Source organism: Temnothorax americanus, unplaced genomic scaffold, assembly GCF_048541705.1.
Source record: "Temnothorax americanus isolate GAGA-0224 unplaced genomic scaffold, ASM4854170v1 Scaffold138, whole genome shotgun sequence".
NCBI classification, from domain to species: domain Eukaryota; kingdom Metazoa; phylum Arthropoda; class Insecta; order Hymenoptera; family Formicidae; genus Temnothorax; species Temnothorax americanus.
The window spans coordinates 143,405-165,392 of record NW_027509273.1 but is presented as its reverse complement, the minus strand read 5'-3'; the positions used below and the strand labels follow the sequence as shown (position 1 = coordinate 165,392).

Genomic DNA, 21,988 nt, shown 5'->3' with positions numbered 1-21,988 from the left:
TGATCTGGCTGTTCAATGTCACCGACCCCGGTTCAAGACTAATTAGATGGAGGCTTAAATTAGAAGAGTACGATTATGAAATCATACACAAGTCCGGCAAGAGTAATCTGAACGCCGACGCATTGAGTAGAAACCCGATAACAGAAGCGTCAGCTGTGCATGTGACACAGCAAGAAGAAGAAGATACACCTCGAGAATACTCGGAGGAGGAAAAGAAACAGATATTATATGAGTATCACGACTCGCCTATCGGAGGGCACCAAGGAGTCGTACGAACGTTAGACCGAATCCGACTACAACACGATTGGAAAGGTATAACGAGGGATGTCGAAAATTACATAGGCAGATGCGAACACTGCCAAAAAAACAAGCTAAGTAAAAAAACGAAGATGCCAATGGTAATCATAGACACGCCGGAACGACCGTTTGAAAAATGCGCCCTCGACATCGTCGGTCCGCTTACGGTCACAAATCAAGGAAACAAATATATTCTGACGTTTCAGGATAATTTAACGAAATTTAGTAAGGCGATACCGATCGAAAATCAAGAAGCCAGGACCATCGCCAAAGTATTCGTAACAAAAATCGTGTTAGAACACGGAATTCCAGAAAAGATTCTCACAGATCAAGGCACGAACTTTACAAGCGAAATATTCAAGAACACGTGCAAACTATTGAAAATTGAGAAGATACAAACAACGGCGTATCACCCTGAGAGTAACGGGGCACTGGAAAGATCGCACCGTACTCTAGCCGAATACTTGAGGCATTATATTAACGAAGATCAAACTGATTGGGACGAATGGCTCCCTTACGCGATGTTTACGTATAACACTACGCCACACTCTACTACCGGTTTCACGCCATTCGAATTAGTTTACGGGCACCGACCTGACCTACCAACGGCCCTAACAAAACCGCCGAAACTAACATATTCGTATGACGACTACGCAAAAGAACTACGCGAACGGATCCGCGCAACGAATCAAGTCGCGAGGGAAAATACGAAAGATGAAAAAGCAAAATCGAAATTACATTTCGATAAAAAGATCAATAAAGCAACCTTTAAAGTAGGCGATAAAGTGCTACTTTACGATGAAGAAGCTCGACTCGCAATGGGTAGGACCATATGTTATCTTAGAAAAGCATAACGACGTAAACTACACAATTAAAATCAAGCGAAAGATGCTACGTGTTCACGCGAACCGATTGAAAGCGCTAGTCGAAGAATAAAAGCACACACGGCAAAGCAAAAGCAGGATAAGCAAAAAAAAAGAGAGAGACGAAAGTTAACAGTACTCACCTAAGAATTATTCCGCCGCACGAGGGAGACCTCCCTCCGCCCGGTGGCCACGTCTAAGGTTATCCGTAAAGGAAAGATCAGCATGTACCTCTGAACCGCCTCTTCGTAAGTCGGAGGCGGCGAATCTGGCGACGCTGGCTCCTCAGTGGCGCGGGGAGCCTGAGCCACACGCAACCAATATGTGCGTAAACAGGCATCGCACGTGGACGGTGCGAAGAAACGATTGCACCTGAAGCACCTCATTTTAGCACTTATAATTTAACTTCACAATATAGGAGCGTTAGATACTGCACGAAGAGTAGCAGTAGACTAACGCAAAAACGCGCTACGTAAAAAAGAAATGACACTTGCTGACAGATAAAGTCAGCATAAAATAAAAGATAAATAGAACACCTCCAGGAACATATTCATATTACAGGCTAGCTATCATCCTACACCTCGCAGAGGAAACGACATCGGAGCAGCCACCGTACGAGATGACAGCGTTCACCGCCGAAGCCGGCATATATTATGAGAAAATCGGACAACTACAGCAAACGAAGGCAACATGGAAAATGGCAATACGCATAGACGTAACCGCCTTAAACATAAGATATCAACAATTCCAAGAAAATTTAGCGCGCATCGAAGAAATCTGCAACCATGCCATCAGAAGCGTCAAAAACACATGCCAAATCACTCTCCAGACCATTAAACGAGAGAATAGTAAAACGACACGCAACCTAGAACAACTACGAACCATTTACCGATCACCAGTAATTAAACGAGGCCTGATCGACGCTGTAGGTCAAATTTTGGCACTATGGACGCTGAAGACGCGAAAGTAATAAACGAACAAATACAATTACTAAATAATCAACAACAAACGTTGCAGCACGCAGCAAAAAATCAATTAAAAATCATTAATGCTACCATAGGTCATATGGAAAAACTAGAACAAACACTTTCATATAATGAAAACTTAATGGCTAACGTTACGAGAAAACTAGAGGAACAGCTCATATACCGAGAGGGAATAGACGAACAACTTCTAGTATTAACTGCTATTTTAAATGACCTCACGACAGACATAAATGACATTACAGATTACCTGACTCACGCAAAACACAATATTTTATTAACGCGTGTACTCCCAACCGAAAAAATAATCGTAGAACTAAGAGAAGCGACCTCACACATAGATATAAGATTAAACTTCCCATTTAAAATACAAGCCGAAAACTGGAATTCTATCCAAAAATACCTAGATGTAAACGCGTATTATGATAATTCGAACATATACACTATCCTAGCGTTCCCATTAATAGCGTATCCAATGTATGAAATAATAAAGATCACACCTGTACCAGTACACAATAGCCACAACGTTTTCACCTTCCTAGAACCCTCTCACACCCTATTAGGGATAAATCGAGAAAATCACAACTATGTAATATTAAAGGAAAACGATTTAAATAAATGTACACAAGAGAATACTAAGTTCACCTGCGCTCAGAACCTCCCTGTCTATTTTATAACGGCGAATGCACCGACCGAAATACAGCTCTTTGTAAAAACGTCTACACATATAGAAAATCGTAAGCAACGTCACATTATATCAAATGTAACATTCTGGATTGCAGTATCCGAACCTCAGACATGGTTATTTTCCACCCCAAAGACAATTGACATAGTAATTCAATGTAACGAATTGCCGGAAATAAAAATAAAAATAGAGAAAACCGGAAAAATAACATTACGCGACAGTTGTAAACTAACTACACCAGATATATATTTAGAGACAACAAATCGAGTTTACAATAAATATGTAAAAATGTATTTACCAGAGTTTAATATAACAGACATCATAGAAAAAAGTATAACGGTAAATAATATAAAATAGAATCTGATAAAGAAATAAAACTGGAACCAATAATCAAAGATCCAACAGAATTAATGAAAATAAGTTTAAGTTTAGAAGAAATCCAAAAGGAGATGGAAAATAACCAACCCAGCATATTCACGAATAAAAATATTATATCTTCCATAGGCTCCACGGTCACAATTGTAATAGTAATAAGTATCATAGCCGTAATCATTTATGTAATAAAAAAAAAATGAAGGGACCATTAAAACTTTGTAACAAAAAAAAAAAATCAAAAAATCATGTAAAAATAGCACATAATGTAACCTCTCAGGGAAAAAGAAGACGCATAAATAAACGAAAAACTACGTTTTTCTTTTTCCGCGGGGTGAAGGGTGTTGTGAACGCACAACGCCCTTGGCAACCGAGTTGCCAAGCGTTAAAGAAACTCGACCCCAGCGACGAAACGTAGAGAGCAAGGTCCATCCACGAGGACCAATATCGCTGACGCGAAGGTCAGCGCCGAGCGCTGACCATAGAGGTTAATGCTACCACGGGCGATCCCGAGGTAGCAACCGAAAACCAATGTAAGACCGCCGAATCGAACAATCAGGCAGTCGGTCTGAAACCATCAAGCTGTCGCGTCGAGTCACCTGCGAGTTATCTATAAACGAGACGCGAAGTGGAACTTGTAATAAGGACACTCGTGTAAGGCAACTCAATTTATTAAAGTGGTTCAAAAATAACGCCTTCCTTCATCCTTCATATCGCGAACGGAGCACGATCCCTTTTAGCCGACAAAACGGCTAACAACACAGTTTTCATTTAATGCATTGTATTTGTATGTAATATTTGTATGTAGCCTGTTTTGACGATCTATATTTCTATAGTTTAATAATTCGTACAATGTAATGAATCGAATAGAAAAATATTTTATTATATATATTGTAGGCGATTTTCCATAGACGTTGGTAACGGCCGACGCGCGGACCGTTGACGCGGTCATGTTTATCTCGACAAGCTAGTCATTGTTGACAAAGTCAAGTCGCACGAACCGAGTTCGTGAATAGATGTAAGGACGCTGATCGCCGAGGCCGAGAGAGCCAGAGCCCTCTCAGCCCGGGAACAGACAAGACGACATACCAGGAGAGGTGCCGAGCCCAGAGATCGAGCGGAAGAGTCCACCCGCGAGGCAGAGCATTATTCCTGCGGTGTAATAAACGGTCGCTTCAATAAAGTATTACGGAAATTATTCTTTCTGTGGCCATTCTCTACAATATATATATATATATATATATATATATATATATATATTGTCACGACTTTTTCACTCCCGGACCGCTCCGGGACGTGTGCCGGATCAAAAGGAGTAAGGAGAGCGGGATGACGGGCCTGTCCGACGATTCCCTCGCACCTCCGACACTTCGCGAAACGAATTTACCGTTGGGCGCCAGACGCGTCAACGCGCGTCCGCGAAATCGCGAAAGAAAGCCAACACGAGACGCAAAGCGAGACGTGCGGATGTGCGAGGAATCGGCTAGCTCGACCTAAGGGCTGGGGCGGGGGTGATGAAGGGCGGCGCGATATTCGGCGGGGTGACACGCCATAAATAAGGCCACGAACTCGAGCAATTAACAAATCAAAATAACATTTATTCGTTAGAATTTCACGCGTGAACCAATAAAAGCCGAGTCGGCTTCGGTCGGTCAGACAAATCATATCATCAATCGCGCGAGCGTCAGAAATGAAACAAAAGAATTAGTAATAGCGCGGACACCAGAATAAACGAGGTACTGCGTTATCGTATAGTAACGCTCAGAAGGCGCTGCGATTATCTCAGAACAGTATGACAAAACTTACAAGTAATATGGAACATCGACGGTAAACACGAAATAAGCACGGAATTAGAAAATAAGATCTCGCAGGAAAAGTCGCGACAGGACGATACCTCACGCTCGGAGTGCGTGAACGCAACGCCGGGAGTTGCGCGAGAATTCTGTCGCCAATTATCTTAAGCCTAACGCAAGTATGAATCGTGGCGTAAGCCACGTCCCAACGTAATGAGGATCGAACGCAACACAATAACGCGAGATCAATTTCGGCGCGATCGCAAGGAGACGCGAAATACTATAACAAACGCGAAAATACGGACTTAATCTAACGCGAGAAATGACCAAAGGTAGCGCCAGTCATTCGGGCAAAAACAATACTGTCCTCAGGGATTTCCGAACGCGAAAACGGGACGCCGAGGCAATCGGCGTAGCGCGAAATACTGAAAGAAACGCGAGGAACCTGTGCGGGATTACCGCGAGCAATAATAACACGCAATCACCGAACGACGCATCCGAACATAACTACCCTAACACGCACGATTCTCTGAGGCAAATAGCCACTCATAGACGGCCGATTAACGCGAATGATGTGCCGACGCATGCGAAATTCCACAAGAGCAATGTTTGGTAATTTGATACGCCGGGAACACGGAAGGCGCGAGGCACAACCACGAGCGCGGACATTATGCGAAACGGACGCGCAGCAACAGACTTCGCCACGAATCTATTGCGATTTCCAGAGGCTCGCAATCGCGTCTTTACTTCAATTCCGCGGCCACGATACCATCCCGAGGCCCTTCGCTCTCGCTGTCGATCGCTATTCGATACGCGGTCTCAAGGGACCGCACGCTTCGCGATATTACAACGTTATCCCGGACGAGAGCGTGCACCGGAGGGCGGCGTCGTGGCGTTAATTACTGCGATTAATTACGCGATTAATTACTGCGGGCAACCTCACAGGTGTGATGTCTTCTCGTAGGGCTCCTTGCCGTCACCTCGTATGGAGGATCGCCGCAGCGTAACAGAATTTCCCGACTCGGGGCGGCTATCGCGTAGCTTTTAAAGAAAACGTTCGCACTCGCCGACGGACGACCAGAGAGTCTCGCTAGATTCGCTCGATAGCGGAATCGATGCGGCACCCCCTTCCGTAGGGGCGTGCCAACCAATCGAGAGCGAGCTTGAAAGCTCGCGCGATATTCTCAAGCAGGATCGTCGTAAGGTGGATCTTTCGGGGGCGCGCAATGGTCCCTCGGCGGCGTAGCGACTTCTTCAATTTGTCCCTGGGCAGCGGACTGAACTTTGTTCTGGCCGGTGTGCCTCCGGTTGCCCTCGGGGCGGTGATCAGTCACCCCGCGGGCCGGTATTTCGTGGAGGCAGCTTGCTGAGGTCGGGTTTGCCCCGGTACCTGGGGCCCCGTTACCGGCGGCCTTGTCCATCGCCGCCTCATTCGCCGCACGCCTGCCGCGTTGCTCTCGCCGCCCGTGATCCATGTAGCTTCCGCTCTCGCCACCCCTTCTCGGTCCTTGGTCCTCCCGGACCCCTCTCGTTATCGGTACTCCCTCGAAGATTCACCGTGGTGCAGGTGAGGCGCCGTGCGCATTATATACAAGTTATACATAAAAATAAGAGAATAATCAAAACGCGGAAACGATATCGATTTCTGGCCTCTGGAGATCTCGTCGTCGCCTCTTTGGTTCGTCCCTGGGCGCAAATTTCCGCGCCTTGTGACGGCGGCGGGGCGCTGCCACGAAGCGGCGGGCCGCAACGTCACAATATACATGAAATAAAATAATATGTCAACAAAGTAATATGTTTATTAGGGATTCTCTCGCTCAATACGTTCCATATTCTCCTCTTGGATAGCAATATCTATAATTCTTCTTTGCAGATTTCTGCGTCGTATGTAGGGTAGTCGGCGTAAAATGTCACCAAGCTGATCTAAATAGCTGTCCACTACATCACGTTTTTTCCATGACGCTTCATCAATCATACTGAGAAATTTAGTTTCCATATCAGCTTGCCTTTGTGCAATCTTTGCTTCTGTAAGTAAATAATATATGCCTAATTAATAATCGGTACTTAATAATACATGATGAGTATCTAAAATACATAAAACCAAAAGACAATTGCTGCAGACTTTTATTTCTCGCCTCTGATGGTGAACATGATCTTCGTGATGATGCGTTTGATGTACTTGCAACGTCCATCATGGAATCATCACAAGTCGAGTGGTCTGCAGCCATGTCATTCCTTTGCATATCATTCTCATCAACACAGGATGAATTTGCTTTTAAAAGGTGCTGGATAAAGCTGACAGTCCTGGAAACAAAACAATTTTACAAATTATGACATTCAATTGTACGCAATTTGAATGTTTGCAAAATCTTAGTTGAAAGATAATATAAATACTTACGGTGCTGTCTTTTCAGTATTGTCGAGAAATTTCATTTCTTCATAATAAGCGAAAGAACTACGTAACGGATGGCCAGATTCCGCCGCAGAACCACTTCGCACGTATCCTCGCATTTTCTTTCTAGCTTTTATATACGCATCTCGAAGTTGTTTCCATTTCTGCTTTACTTCTGGCACATATAGAGATCCTATGATATTGTACAGAGAATCGTAAATTATTTACTTTATCATGCAAATAATATAATTCATATAAATAATTAAAGAATGATATCTCACCATCAAATACGTTTACAATTTCTTGCCAAAGATTTTCTTTTTTTAATTTTGTCCTTTGATTCGATGGAATAGAATGGTCCCACAAAGCCTTTCGGGTACGAACTAATTCAATGAGCAACTCATCTTGTGTGAATTCAGACTGTACATCTCTTTCTTTCGTATGCGGTATATCTTCAGTTTCATGTCTTTTTCCTTTAAAATAAATAAAAATAATAATGACTTAAATTACCATGAAATGACTCAATTGTCTGTTCTAATGGATCAATAATTAATTTTTTTACAACATTTCAATGTTTGTGTGTACTTAATAAGTTGTTTAATACTATCCCATATGTAAAATATACATTGTCAAAACAAAAATGTGTAATTATAATTATTCATAATAGCATTCACCATTTTGCAAAATTATTATGTCCCCCAAGGAAGAACTTTATAATATAATTTTACATATTATTATATATATTATTATATATATTATATTACATATTATGTAATCTATATATATAAAGGAAGATGTCCTGACTGACTCACTCATCAACGCCCAGCCCAAATCCCTGAACCAAATTTGTACCAAAAATATATGAAATGGGGGTAGAATTTTCCGGGGAGTGCCACTATGTGTATAGTTTTTTGTTACCGATTTTCTGGAAACCGGTTTTTCTAATTTTTCTAATTTTTCGGGAAATAATTCACCGAATTTCAAAGAATTGTAGATCAAACAGGGGTAGAATTTTCCGAGGAGTGCTATAAAGTGTATAATTTTTCGTTACCGATCTTTTTGGGAACCGGTATTCGACATTCTTTCATTTTTTTCGGGAAATAATTGACCGAATCTCAAAGAACCGGTTTTTCTAATTTCTCGAAAAATAATTGATCAAATTTCAACAAATTATAGATCAAACAGGGGTAGAATTTTCCGAGGAGTACTATGAAGTGTATAATTTTTTGTTACCGATCTTTTTAGAAACCGGTACCAAAATTTTTTCAATTTTTTGAGAATTAATTGATTGAATTTTAAAGAATTGTATTTAAAACAAGGTAGAATTTTCCGGAGAATGCTATAAATTATATAGTTTTTTGTTACCGATCTTTTTGGGAACCGGTATCTTTTTGAAAATCGGTTACGAAAGAGAGAGAAAGAGAGGGAGAGAAAGTGAGAAAAAGAGAGAAATTTTTTTAAAGAGAGAGACAGAGAGGGAGAGAAGGAAAGGGAGAGAGGAGAGAGAGGGGGAGAGAGGGAGAGGGAGAGGGAAGAAAGAGAAAGAAAGAGAGAGAGAAAGAGAGAAAGAGAGAGAGAAAGAGAGAGAGAGAGAGAGAGAGAGAGAGAGAGAGAGAGAGAGAGAGAGAGAGAGAGAGAGAGAGAGAGATTTGATTGATTGAACTTTATTAGCCTTCTCGGCTATTTTTTACATAAAATATCGTTAAATTAATTCCTCTACATGAGGTACAATATATTCTCTTAACCTACGTTTGAAAGGTTCAATTCTTTTGCATTGCTTAATTTTTATCGGCAGAGCGTTATACATGTTCAAACCTTCATAAAATATACTTTTCTGTGCGCTTCTCGTCCTGCGATATTGAATTCTAATATTCTCAGTCTGCCTCGTTTGCCGTCCACTCACATCTCCTACTATTTCTATCCTATTACTTAAATGTTTTGGCATTATGCCTCTTACTACCTTAAAAATAAAAATACATACATTGTACATTAGCCTCTGTCTTACATTCATAAACTTAAGGGTTTGCAGCATCAATTCTACCTTTGTATATCGCGAACACTGCAGTATGACTCTCATGGCACGGTTTTGTGCCACTTGCAGTCGATTCAGTTGCGTCTCACCCATGCCTATTAACATCGTCACGCAATATTCAAAGTGAGGCGCTATGATAGACTTATACACAGTACATCTAGTGTACGCCGATATATCATTTCCTATTCTATTCAGAAAACTCACTTTTTTCCCTATTTTCTTTAACATATAATCACAGTGATTCTCCCAACGGAGTTTACTATCGATCATTACACCCAGATGTTTCGCTATCTCGACACGCTCAATTATAGTTCCATCCAAACTTTTTACTATTATGTTTATTTTTATTTTTTTCCTTATACTTCTAACTATCATATATTTGGTCTTATCTGCATTCATTTTTAACATATTCACATTCATCCATTCTTCAAGTATACCGAGCACCATATTTAGTTTTATTTCTAATTCCTCACAACTTTCTCCTGTTACACTTGCGGTCGTGTCATCTGCAAATAATCTAAATATACTACCCTCCGGACAGACTTTAACTATATCATTTATATATAAAATAAACAATAGAGGTCCTAATACTGATCCCTGTGGCACGCCATATACTGTCTCAATTATTTTAGAACATATATCATTGAATCTAACTTGTTGCTTTCTATTACTTAAATACGATATTATCCATTCCAGTACCACTCCACTTATTCCATACTGATATAATTTTTCCACTAATCTTACCCTATCTATTGTCTCAAACGCTCTCCTAAGATCCAGGAATAACACCCCCACCATTTTTTTCTCCTCAATTATCAACTTCCATTTCTCGATAAAACTTTGAATTGCTGTCTCACACGACTGCTGTTTCCTAAATCCCGATTGGTATTCGGTTATTATTTCATTGTCTTTTAGAAATTTTTCCAACTGTTTTTTTACAACTAACTCTAATACTTTTTTATATATCGGTAAAATATTGATCGGTCTATACTCGCTCGATTTTTTTGGTTTGTTTACCTTTGGTATCGGTATTATCGTGGATGTTTTCCATCCTTCTGGGAATTTACCTGTCCTAAGCGAATCATTTATTACCCCTACAAACTCATCTTTTATCACAGGTAGCACCATTTTCAGTATATCACTATTTATCCCTTCCTCTGTTCCGTTCTTTCGTGGTAGTTTCCTAACAATTTGTTCCAGATCACTTGCACTAATTGGCTCAAAATTTTCTATAACTCCCTTATTCTCGATTACATAAATAGGTCTCCTACCTGTGCCTTCTATCCCCTTATTACCAATAGATTGCACAATGTTGCTAATACTTTTTACATAATATATATTAAATTTATCAGCTATATTGCTGTTCGAGATTCCCTTAACGTTGCGCCGTCCGATCAGATGGCAGCATCGATCGGGTAACGACGCTCGATCACCGCGGCAGCTTGCGCCCGCACGGGCGCGCTCATCGCCACCGTCTTCCTCGCGATCGAGTGTGTGTGCAAATGGCCGCGCGGTGACTAGACGCATAACGTGTGCTCTGTACGGTTCGTTCATTGACTTCGGTTAATCGTGCACATCGCAGTGCTCGCGCTGTTGTAGATCGTATCATAAACTGTGAAATAGGCCGCTCATCAACTCTGGTGCCTCAACACGACGACTCAGGCTCACATGTGCGCGAGTGCCGACCGCCACGTGTCTCACCGGCTCACGGGCGACTCACCACACGAGGAGGGCAATTGATATAATTGTCGCTCGCCTGCAACGATCATACAAAGACTTTTTTTTTATACACCGCTCATCGATTCTCAGGTCAGACTGTAACAATCTCGATACATTAAAGACGGCTCAGACTGTGGTCTGAGTTACACAAAATAAAGTGCATATTCGAGTTAACACCTTCCACGCGCGTCCTTCTCATCCCGCTTTCATCGTCGGGATTAATCAGCGATTTCGGGAACATTTGGTCCTTCGAGCCGGATGCGTGGATGTTGGAGTGTAACTCAGACTCGAATCATGTGAACGGAGCGTGCCATTCACGACATGCCGCGTAGACATTATCGCGCGCTTTCGCGAGTGAAGGACAGACATTCTCACTCGCGCTCGCGAGTGTTACGAAAACATGCTCACGCGCTCCCGCGAGTGTACATAGACATTTTCACGTGCTCACTATATGACATTGTAGACTCTCGATTCGCGTAGTGTTGTCCTAACGCGTTTCTCGAACGTTCTCGCCTCTTGCAGTGGTTCTCATACGTGTCCCGACATTTCTCAGGTCTCTCATCGGGCGCAGCTCATTGACGTCTCATCATGCTGGATCCCGCCAAAGCCGCGACGGGCGGCAAGACCCCGCCATTGCTCGTGCTGCCGGACGACAAGCGCACTTCAGATCGCCAGGCTTCGCCGGTGCGTTTGTCTACTGAACTCACCTTAAAGGTGAAGACTCAGATGAACCGCATCGCGACAGTGCGGAGAATCGGCGCGACGTTACCATCGGCTGTAGAGGACACGTCTGTGGATGAGGTTTTACAGATCTCTATCCAATTCGAGGAGGTGCACAAGGCGTTCCTCAAGGAACACGCCTATTTCGAGGTCTCATGGCCGGCGGCGCTCATCGATCATGAATATTTCTCCAACGACGCCTTCGCCGTGGAGGCGGAGGAGTGCATGACGGCTCGTCGCGCTCTGGCAAAGCTCAAGGGCGCATTGGCGGAAAAGATCGCTCCGACTACGGCTCCTGTAGCGGCTCAGCCCTCACAATCTCAGCAGAGATTGCCGGACATCAACATCCCGTCCTTTAAGGGCGTGTACGAGGCATGGCCTACATATTGCGATCTCTTCAAGGCAGTGATTTATGACAGCCAACGGCTCACAGACGTGGAGAAACTCCACTATCTGCGGCTCTCACTAGAAGGCCCACCTGCCCAGCTCATTTCCGGATTGCCTCTCACCGCCGACTCGCTCAAACCATCATGGGAAATGCTCGTCGATCGCTACGAGAATAAGCGACTGCTCATTCAGTCGTATCTGGACCAGCTCTTCGCCAGCTCAACACCGGTGCAAAAGAACGCCAAGGCACTGGACAAGCTGCTCAACTCGTTCAAGGAGGCCATAAAGGGCCTACAATCATTGGGCGTCTCGCAGGATCTTGGCGACTGCGTCTTGGTGTACCAGCTGTCTAGGCAGCTGGATCGCCAAACCAAGGAACAGTGGGAGACATCGCTGGGCGCCGCGCGCGAATATCCACGTTTCGAGAAACTCGAGCAATTTCTCACCTCGCGAGCACGAGCACTCGAGATGATAGAGTCAACGGCCAGCTCAGGGAGCTCGGCAGGGGCTGCGTCAACAACCCGGCGATCCTCGACGGCTCATCATGCGGCAGCCCAACCGGCACGCACCAACACCTCAGACGGCTCAACGGAGTACCCGTGCGATTGCTGTAACGGCACGCATTTCGTGGTGATGTGCCCTAAGTTCAGGGAACTCTCACCGGGCGATCGACAGAAGCTAGTGATCTCACGGAGGCTGTGCTTCAACTGCCTCGGCCGTCACAACGTTCGCTCATGCAAAAGCTCACGGGGGTGCAAGAAGTGCACCCACCGACATCATACGATGCTGCATGAGGCACATCAAAGCGACTCATCCTCGAAGCCAACCACCAGCTCAGCCTCAGCATCTCAATAAGACAACGGTGCAATCGTCACTCACTCATTTTTGGCTCGCTCATCACACTCAACATTACTCGCTACGGCCCTGGCTCAGATCAGCTCATTGGTTAATACTCAGTATGTACGGCTCCTCATCGATACAGGTTCCGAACTTACCTTTGTCTCGGAATCGCTCATACGTCAGCTCAATATACCTCGTCATCATTCTGTCATTCTTATCACCGGAATTGGTGGCGGAAAGTCCACGCAAACTCGAGGAGTTGCATTACTCAAGCTCCGCTCACTTCGCTCAAGATCAGACGTCATTATTCATGCTCACATTTTGCAGACGTTAACAAACATCTTGCCATCATTCAACGCTGCACCACAGGAATGGCCGCATCTCACCAAGTTGACCTTGGCTGATCCCGATTTTCTGACACCACGGCCAGTGGATATTATCATTGGAGCTGACTCATATGGGCAGATCATCAAGCCCAACATCATCAAACAAGACACATTGATGCCAATTGCGCAGCTCTCAATTTTTGGATGGCTCGTTCTCGGACCTGTCGACACATCATCATCAGCATCTGCTGCAGTGCATCATGCATCAATTCAGGAGAGGGAAGATGCTCTCGATGAGTTATTGTCGAGATTTTGGACACAGGAAGAAGTGCCTGCGAACAACAATCTTGAGCTTACTCCTGACGAGCAAAGATGTGAAGAACATTTCAAGAGTACTGTCTCACGGGATTCAACAGGTCGATACACAGTTCGACTTCCACTGAAATCATCACCTGATACTCTTGGCGACTCGTATCTCAATGCGCATGGATGTTTGCAAAGTTTACAAAGGAGACTCTCCCGAGATGACAACTATCGACGGCTGTATCATCAATTTATGACAGAATATCGAGATCTCAACCACATGAAGAAAGCCTCACCCGTTTCCAGTCAGCAAACGCAATATTATTTGCCACATCACGGAGTGCTCAAACCAGACAGTGCAACCACGAAATTACGTGTGGTATTCAACGGCTCGAGCGCATCCACATCAGGCCGCTCACTCAATGATATCATGCACACAGGAGCCAAGTTGCATTTAGACGTCACCGATGTCTTTGCTCTGGATTCGACAATTTCGACACCTAGTTGCCACGGACATCACCAAGATGTATAGACAGATCAACGTGCATGAAGATGACTGGGAATTACAACGGATTCTCTGGCTCGACGAACTGCTCAATGAAGTGGCATATTATTTAACCACGGTCACGTATGGCACCAAGGCTGCCCCGTTCTTGGCAGTACGAACGCTGCTGCAACTGGTGAAGGACGAAGGCCATAATTTTCCTCTTGCAGTGCCGTCCATCCTTCAAGGTCGATACGTCGACGACAGCTTTGGAGGCGCTGACACTGTCCAACAGTTAATCAAAATTGCATTGCAGCTGAAGAACTTGTGCATGGCAGGCGGTTTTCCCTTAGCCAAGTGGCACGCGACTCATCCAGACGTGCTCACTGCTGTTCAAGCAGAGAAAGACCAGGGCTCACAAATTACATTTGACGATTGCGCAACCAAGATACTCGGATTACGATGGCTTCCTCAAGAAGACTCATTTGCATTTGCAACAAGAATCTCGTCGCATACCGATCATCTCACCAAACGCCTCGTTTTGTCTGAAGTGGCTCAAATATTCGATCCACTAGGCTTTGCATCACCAGTCGTGATCAAGTCGAAGATGCTCTTGCAGGAACTTTGGCTTCATAAGCTCCAATGGGATGAACCACTGCCATCCCAGCTCTCATCACGGTGGCTCATCATCAGAAAGGAACTCACCAGCTTGCGCAAGATCTCAATACCTCGGTGGTATAACACATGGAGTACATCGACAGTGGAATTTCACGGCTTTTCTGATGCTTTTCAATTGGCAATGGCTGCAGTCGTATTTATCACCGTCCACGGCTCAAATAGCGCCTCGATTTCATTGGTGTGCTCCAAAACAAAGGTAGCACCTCTCAAGCGGCTCACCATCCCGAGACTTGAACTCACCGCAGCACTGCTGCTCTCACGACTCATGCAATACGTTCAAGCCACATTGAAGTTGAACGTCACAGCAACTCACCTGTGGACGGACTCTGTTGTGACACTCACGTGGATCAAATCTCATGCATCGCGCTGGAAGGATTTCGTGAGAAATCGGGTTTCTCAAATTCAAGAGCTCACTGCAAACGCACATTGGAAATACGTACCAGGTACGTCCAACCCAGCCGATTGCGCATCACGAGGATTAACTACTGCTCAACTCCAAAGTCACTCATTATGGTGGACGGGACCACCGTGGATACTCACCCCTGAAGCTTGGCCATCTCAACCCGCGCTTTCGGACGAGTTGAACTCGCACGAAGCTCGTTCTGGCATTGCGCTACATGCGGCCGCATCTCAACCGGAATATCACTGGAACCTGAGATATAGGTACTCAACTCTCAACAAATTATTGAAAATAACAGCTCTTTGTTTCAGATTCATATCGCTTCTGGGAAAGTGCCGACGCACGCCACTGGACTTGCACTCAGCTTTGGAGGAGGCCAGATTCTTTTGGATTAAGGCTACTCAAGCGGCATACTTTACGCACGAGATCAAGATGCTCACGGCCAACTCGAGACTACCAACTGCTCACGCATTCAGTCGATTGACTGCGTATATAGACGCTCAAGGGATCATCCGAGTTGGCGGCCGCCTCAACCAATCAGCACTAGCTCAAGACAGCAAACATCAGGCGATTTTGCCTCGCCACTCCCGGCTCTCAACCTTGATCATTTCACACGCCCATCTGCGTACTCTGCATGGAGGAACACAGCTGACATTGGCTCATGTCAGGCAAAGTTACTGGATCATCGGCGGACGGGCTCCGGTGAAGTCTCATATCTTGCGGTGTGTCGTGTGTGCTCGGCAGAGGGGGATCCGTGCTCATCAACTGATGGGCCAACTACCTCTCTCTCGGGTTACGCCGTCACGTCCGTTTACTCACACAGGAGTTGACTATGCCGGACCGCTCACCATCAAAACATGGAAAGGACGAGGTGCGAGGAAATACAAAGGATGGATCTGTGTGTTTGTCTGTTTCTCCACCTCAGCAATTCACCTCGAAGTAGTCAGTGACTACTCATCAGAAAGATTTATCGCAGCCTTCCGAAGATTTTCAGCGAGAAGGGGAATTGCTCAGACCATATATTCGGACTGCGGGACAACATTCATTGGAGCAGACGCCGCGCTCAAGACAATGTTCATCCAGAGCTCACAAGAACATCAACGGATCGCTCAAATTCTATAACAGGATTGCACCAGATGGGAGTTCAACCCACCAGGCGCTCCACACATGGGGGGCAAGTGAGAGGCGGTGGTGAAATCCGTCAAGTTTCATCTGAGACGGACTATCGGGGAGACTCTACTCACTACGGAAGAACTCACAACGTTGCTTACTTAAATCGAAGCCATTCTCAACTGACGGCCCTTAGAACCGCTGAGTGACGACCCGGAAGACGTCTCAGCGCTCACACCAGGTCATTTCCTCATTGGAGGTCCACTCACTACCATACCCGAGCCATCTCTGATTGACCTAGCAACCTCACGGCTATCTTGATGGCAGCTCATCCAGCAGCGAGTTCAAAATTTTTGGGCACAATGGTCGGCTCATTATCTGCAACGCCTGCAGGCGATCTCCAAGTGGCATCATCCTAACAACAACATTAAGGTGGGCTCTATCGTGCTGCTCACCGACGAACGCTCTCCACCGTGCAAGTGGCCACTCGCCAGAGTAACAGCTTTGCACCCCGGCAAGGATGGACTCACCAGGGTGGTTACCCTCAAGACGGCCACCACGACACTCACTCGGCCAAGTGCCAAGCTTGCAATTCTACCCATCTCAACAGAATGAAGGATCAAGAGTAAGGAATCATCAACAAGGTTGCTGATGGCGGGCGGAATGTTCGAGATTCCCTTAACGTTGCGCCGTCCGATCAGATGGCAGCATCGATCGGGTAACGACGCTCGATCACCGCGGCAGCTTGCGCCCGCACGGGCGCGCTCATCGTCACCGTCTTCCTCGCGATTGAGTGTGTGTGCAAATGGCCGCGCGGTGACTAGACGCATAACGTGTGCTCTGTACGGTTCGTTCATTGACTTCGGTTAATCGTGCACATCGCAGTGCTCGCGCTGTTGTAGATCGTATCATAAACTGTGAAATAGGCCGCTCATCAACTCTGGTGCCTCAACACGACGACTAGGCTCACATGTGCGCGAGTGCCGACCGCCACGTGTCTCACCGGCTCACGGGCGACTCACCACACGAGGAGGGCAATTGATATAATTGTCGCTCGCCTGCAACGATCATACAAAGACTTTTCTTTTATACACCGCTCATCGATTCTCAGGTCAGACTGTAACAATCTCGATACATTAAAGACGGCTCAGACTGTGGTCTGAGTTACACAAAATAAAGTGCATAGTCGAGTTAACACCTTCCACGCGCGTCCTTCTCATCCCGCTTCCATCGCCGGGATTAATCAGCGATTTCGCGAACAATTGCATTCTTCTATGTTTTCTAATATTTCAAAATCTACATTATCGATGTTCTCTGAACCCCTTTGCTCACCTTTAATTAATTCTTTCAAAGTTTTCCACATTTTTGTAGGATCACTCCTATTATTATCTATCATATTCTCATAATATTCTTTCTTTTTTGCTTTAATAAGTTTAACTACTGCATTTCTTTCATTTTTGAAAAATCCCCAGTCCTGTTCATTACCTGAGCTTATTGCTCTACTATGAGCCTCATCCTTTCTATCTGTTGCCATTCTGAATACCACATTTTCCCTTCCCATATTTTCGAAATCTTAAACTTTTTCTTAGGTGCTACAGTATCCATTACACTTACTATACTATTAACCCATTGGCTGTTTAAGAGAATTTTACTATTTGGGCCAAAAGTGTGTTGAAAAAAAGTTTATCGAATTATTATGAAACTTGATACCCTTATGTTTTTTGAGTCTCTGAATCCGAATATGATGTCAGATTTACAAAATTCAAAATGGCGGATCCAATATGGCGGATCAAAATTACAAAAAATGGTCTGATTTTCATCAAATTTGGTACCCTTATGTTTTTTGGGTATCTGAATCCGAATATGATGTCAGATTTTTAAAATTCAAAATGGCAGATTCAATATGGCGGATCAAAATTACAAGAAATGTTCTGATTTTCATGAAATTTGGTACCCTTATGTTTTTTAGGTCTCTGAATCCGAATATGACATCAAAATTAAATAATGGCGGGTCCAATATGGCGGATCAAAATTACAAAAAATAGACGGAATTTTATTTATTTTTTTATTTATTTTATATTATATTAAGATCTCTCTGATACCAAAAAACTTAAAGAATCCAAGTTTAATGAATATCAATACATTTTTTATAATTTTAAAGCGCCATATTACATCCGCCATTTTTTAATTTTGATGTCATATTCGGATTCAGAGACCCAAAAAACATAAGGGTACCAAATTTCATGAAAATCAGACCATTTTTTGTAATTTTGATCCGCCATTTCGAATTTTGAAAATCTGACTTCATATTCGGATTCAGAGACTCAAAAAACATAAGGGTATCAAATTTCATGAAAATCAGACCATTTTTTGTAATTTTGATCCGCCATATTGGATCCGCCATTTTGAATTTTGTACATCTGACTTCATATTCGGATTCAGAAACTCAAAAAACATAAGGGTACCAAATTTCATAAAAATCAGACCATTTTTTGTAATTTTGATCCGCCTAATTGGATCCGCCATTTTGAATTTTGTACATCTGACTTCGGATTCGTAATCAGCGACCCCAAAAACCCCCGTGTAACAAGTTTCAAGCAAATTCAAAAAGTTTTACTTTGTTTTTTCTACGTTGCGGCTATAGCCGTCATACGCATTCTTGGCCACTTTTATTTTTGCGGCTATAGCCGTCATCGACAGTTAAGGGGTTAACAAATCTCTCCGCCCTTATACTTATATCTAGCCCTTGACCTTGCTCAGTTCTTTCTTCTATTATTCTAAGAAATTCATCTACATTAAATTTACTACAGTCCTTGCCTCTAAATTCTTTATATTTATTTCTCTTTTTATTCATATATTAGATTCTACTTTTAGCCATGCATGGTCCGTTATTTTCGGTTTCTCATTCACTTGTACCTTTATTTCTTTATTCGAAAAAATTAAATCTATCATTGTTCGACTATCTTTTGTAACTCTCGTTGGACAATCAACGTATTGCCTCATCCCTAGGTTTTGCATTACCGTTAATAATTTCTTTGTGTAAAATGAATCTACCATTATATCTATATTAAAGTCCCCTATCACTATACAGTCATACTTTATTATTAGATCTTCAACCGTATCTTCCAAAAATCTCACAAAATCGCCATTTGACGCACTCGGCGAATGATACATTACTGCTATCATACCTTTATACAAATTCTCTCTTATTTCTACCACCACGCACCAACAATTTGACACTATCTTTTTCTTATCAACTATTTTAAATTTAATATCATCCTTAACATATATATATATATATATATATATGTAGGTCTGGAAGTATGTTCCGGGACTTTTATTTTTGATATCGGTATATTCCGGGACATTTGGCAGTTTCCAGGACTGTCCTGGAAAAAATTGATGTCCTACGGCATTTTTTGGGACAGTTTTTTGAATCTGATTACATATATATGCGTTATATTCCAGGACTGTACATTTCAAAAAACGTAAACAGTCCCGGAACATACCTCTGGACCTACATATATATATATATATATATATATAACAGTACTCCTCCTGTGTTTCTATTTTCAGCATCACATCTAACTATACTATACCCCGGTACATTGACCTCACTATCCTCAATTTCTACAGTCAATTTAGTCTCGGATAACGCTAGAATCGCAGGATTCACCCTCTTCATAATCTGATGTTGAATTTCATCCTTATGCGCCAAGAAGCTCTGCGCATTTGTATACCAGAGTAATTCCGCTTCTCCCTGTAGTTGCTATTTTGCATCTTCCCAGCCGGCTCTTTTTTTCTCTTCCTCCAATACTTTCTTAAATGTCGGACATTCCGAATTCAGCGCCTCGTGTTCAACATTTATCTTCAAGTTGTACGTCTGATTCTTATAGGTACAGTTTACACACCTCTTCTTCGACGTCGTACATTCATTCGCCTTATGATTTCCTGCACATTTATAGCATGTTTCCTGTCTCGTGCAATTCTTGGCAATATGGTAATAGCCCCAGCATTTAAAACATCTTCTAACACTAATATAATTAAATATAGGACACTTTCGCCATCCTAAATTTATTTTTTTCTCTGTTTATTAGTGAATTATGAGTGCTTTCATCCACTTCAATTATTACGGATCCTTGCTCAGTATCCTTATTTTTTCCTCTTAATACTTTCTTCACTAGGTGCATACAGGATTCTTCGCCAATTCTATTCTGCTTCTTGATTGTATCTATCAGTTTATCATCCTCCATTTTCATTTCTTCTCCACCAACATTAATTATTTTAATCTTTGGTTTCCTCTTCTGTGGCTCAGAGACCTTGACCTCCTCGCCCATTGCCGCTTGTACCGTCGTCTTTAACTTATCCTTCTCTTCTTCCGTCTCACATCCTAAGATCACTGTCCCTTTACTTCCCTTTCTTAATTTGGTAATTCCTATTTTCATTTTGGTTATATCAATTTTATCTTTAATTGTTTTCTTCGTAATTTCACTCTCTTGTTGTACTTTTGGTTTTATAATCAAGATATTTTCTTCTTTCCTTTCTTTAATCACATTGCTATATTTTCTTGTCGCTCCACTTGACGGTCCATATGCCCCTTGCGTCAACATTTTTCTCAATTCTTCTATTAATGCCTGTTTAATGCCTTCCATCTCCTCACGGACTATTTCTTTTATCATTGACTTGATGTCCTTTTTACATGCTGCCTCATCTTTTAATTCTTTCACTGTTTTTACAAGCCAATCTATTTTTCTATCAATATCTTCTGTTTCACTCGCGGCTGCTACTTTATTCCCGCTGCTTGGCGCCGGACTCATTTTTGCAGGTACCGTTGCTCTTCCTGCTGCTGCCACTGCTTTATTTATATCAGCTACTTTATCACCATCACTAATAATTAACTTCTCGAATGGGCCAGGACAGGACACCAAATCGCGGTTTCTATCATAAATTTTGTGCTTAGATACACAACCTGGATGGTAAAAAAGCTTAGTACAGGACTTGCATGCTATCACCTCCGTTTTTATCGCCTTCTTACATGCCGAACATCGATACTCGGCGTATTCCTCGTTCATTTTGCTAATATCGGCAGAGACAGTTAATTGACTCGTCACTTTAACACGTCACTTTCACACGTCAGCGTTTTGTGTTCGTCGCCGATATCTACCTGTCGTACGAGGCTTCGATGACCTCTGTACGAAATGCAGTTCTCGTGTCTATGTATCAACATATTCCGGCTAGATAACACTCATGGCTACCCCCGGTCTATGAAGATATTCGTTACACAACTTTTTAACACTCTCCCTCACTTCTAAACCACCCAAAAATTAACACTTTTACGGAGCGATGTTTCACACGTCTGCTTCTGCTGAGAGAGAGGGAGGGAGAGAGAGAGAGAGAGAGAGAGAGAGAGAGAGAGAGAGAGAGAGAGAGAGAGAGAGAGAGAGAGAGAGAGAGAGAGAGAGAGAGAGAGAGAGAGAGAGAGAGAGAGAGAGAGAGAGACTATTTGCGTGTCTTATTATATATGTTCTCCGGGGCGAAGCCCGGGTAACCAGCTAGTCATTTATAAAAGAACCATTGTTTAACATACTCATAGTAGCCACAGCA

General features: G+C 43.3%; 2 protein-coding genes and 1 pseudogene across 7 annotated transcripts in view; 1 reads left to right on the top strand and 2 right to left on the bottom strand.

Annotated features, from left to right (window-relative positions):
- Positions 1-21,988, top strand: part of LOC143894354 (kinesin-like protein KIF19) — an 84,346-nt gene that overhangs the window by 38,864 nt on the left and 23,494 nt on the right. The gene's annotated exons all lie outside the window — the stretch shown is intronic.
- Positions 4,946-10,545, bottom strand: LOC143894369 (uncharacterized). Its single transcript, XM_077400563.1, has 5 exons — positions 10,485-10,545; positions 7,667-7,858; positions 7,392-7,578; positions 7,116-7,297; positions 4,946-7,018 (listed from the first exon to the last, which is right to left on the bottom strand). Exons 1-5 carry the CDS (start codon positions 10,543-10,545, stop codon positions 6,795-6,797), a joined length of 846 nt encoding a protein of 281 aa, XP_077256689.1. The 3' UTR covers positions 4,946-6,794.
- On the bottom strand, positions 19,932-21,979 carry LOC143894355 (uncharacterized; annotated as a pseudogene).

Bases quoted from the DNA above. Each gene is read 5' to 3' on its own strand.
- LOC143894369 (XM_077400563.1), bottom strand. From the start codon at position 10,545: ATGGTGCTACCTGTGATAAAAGATGAGTTTGTAGGGGTAATAAATGAT. The intron at 7,298-7,391 runs GTAAGTATTTAT...TTTTGTTTCCAG, and splicing joins AATACTGAAAAGACAGCACC to GACTGTCAGCTTTATCCAGC. The intron at 7,019-7,115 runs GTCTGCAGCAAT...ATTTACTTACAG, and splicing joins ATCAGAGGCGAGAAATAAAA to AAGCAAAGATTGCACAAAGG.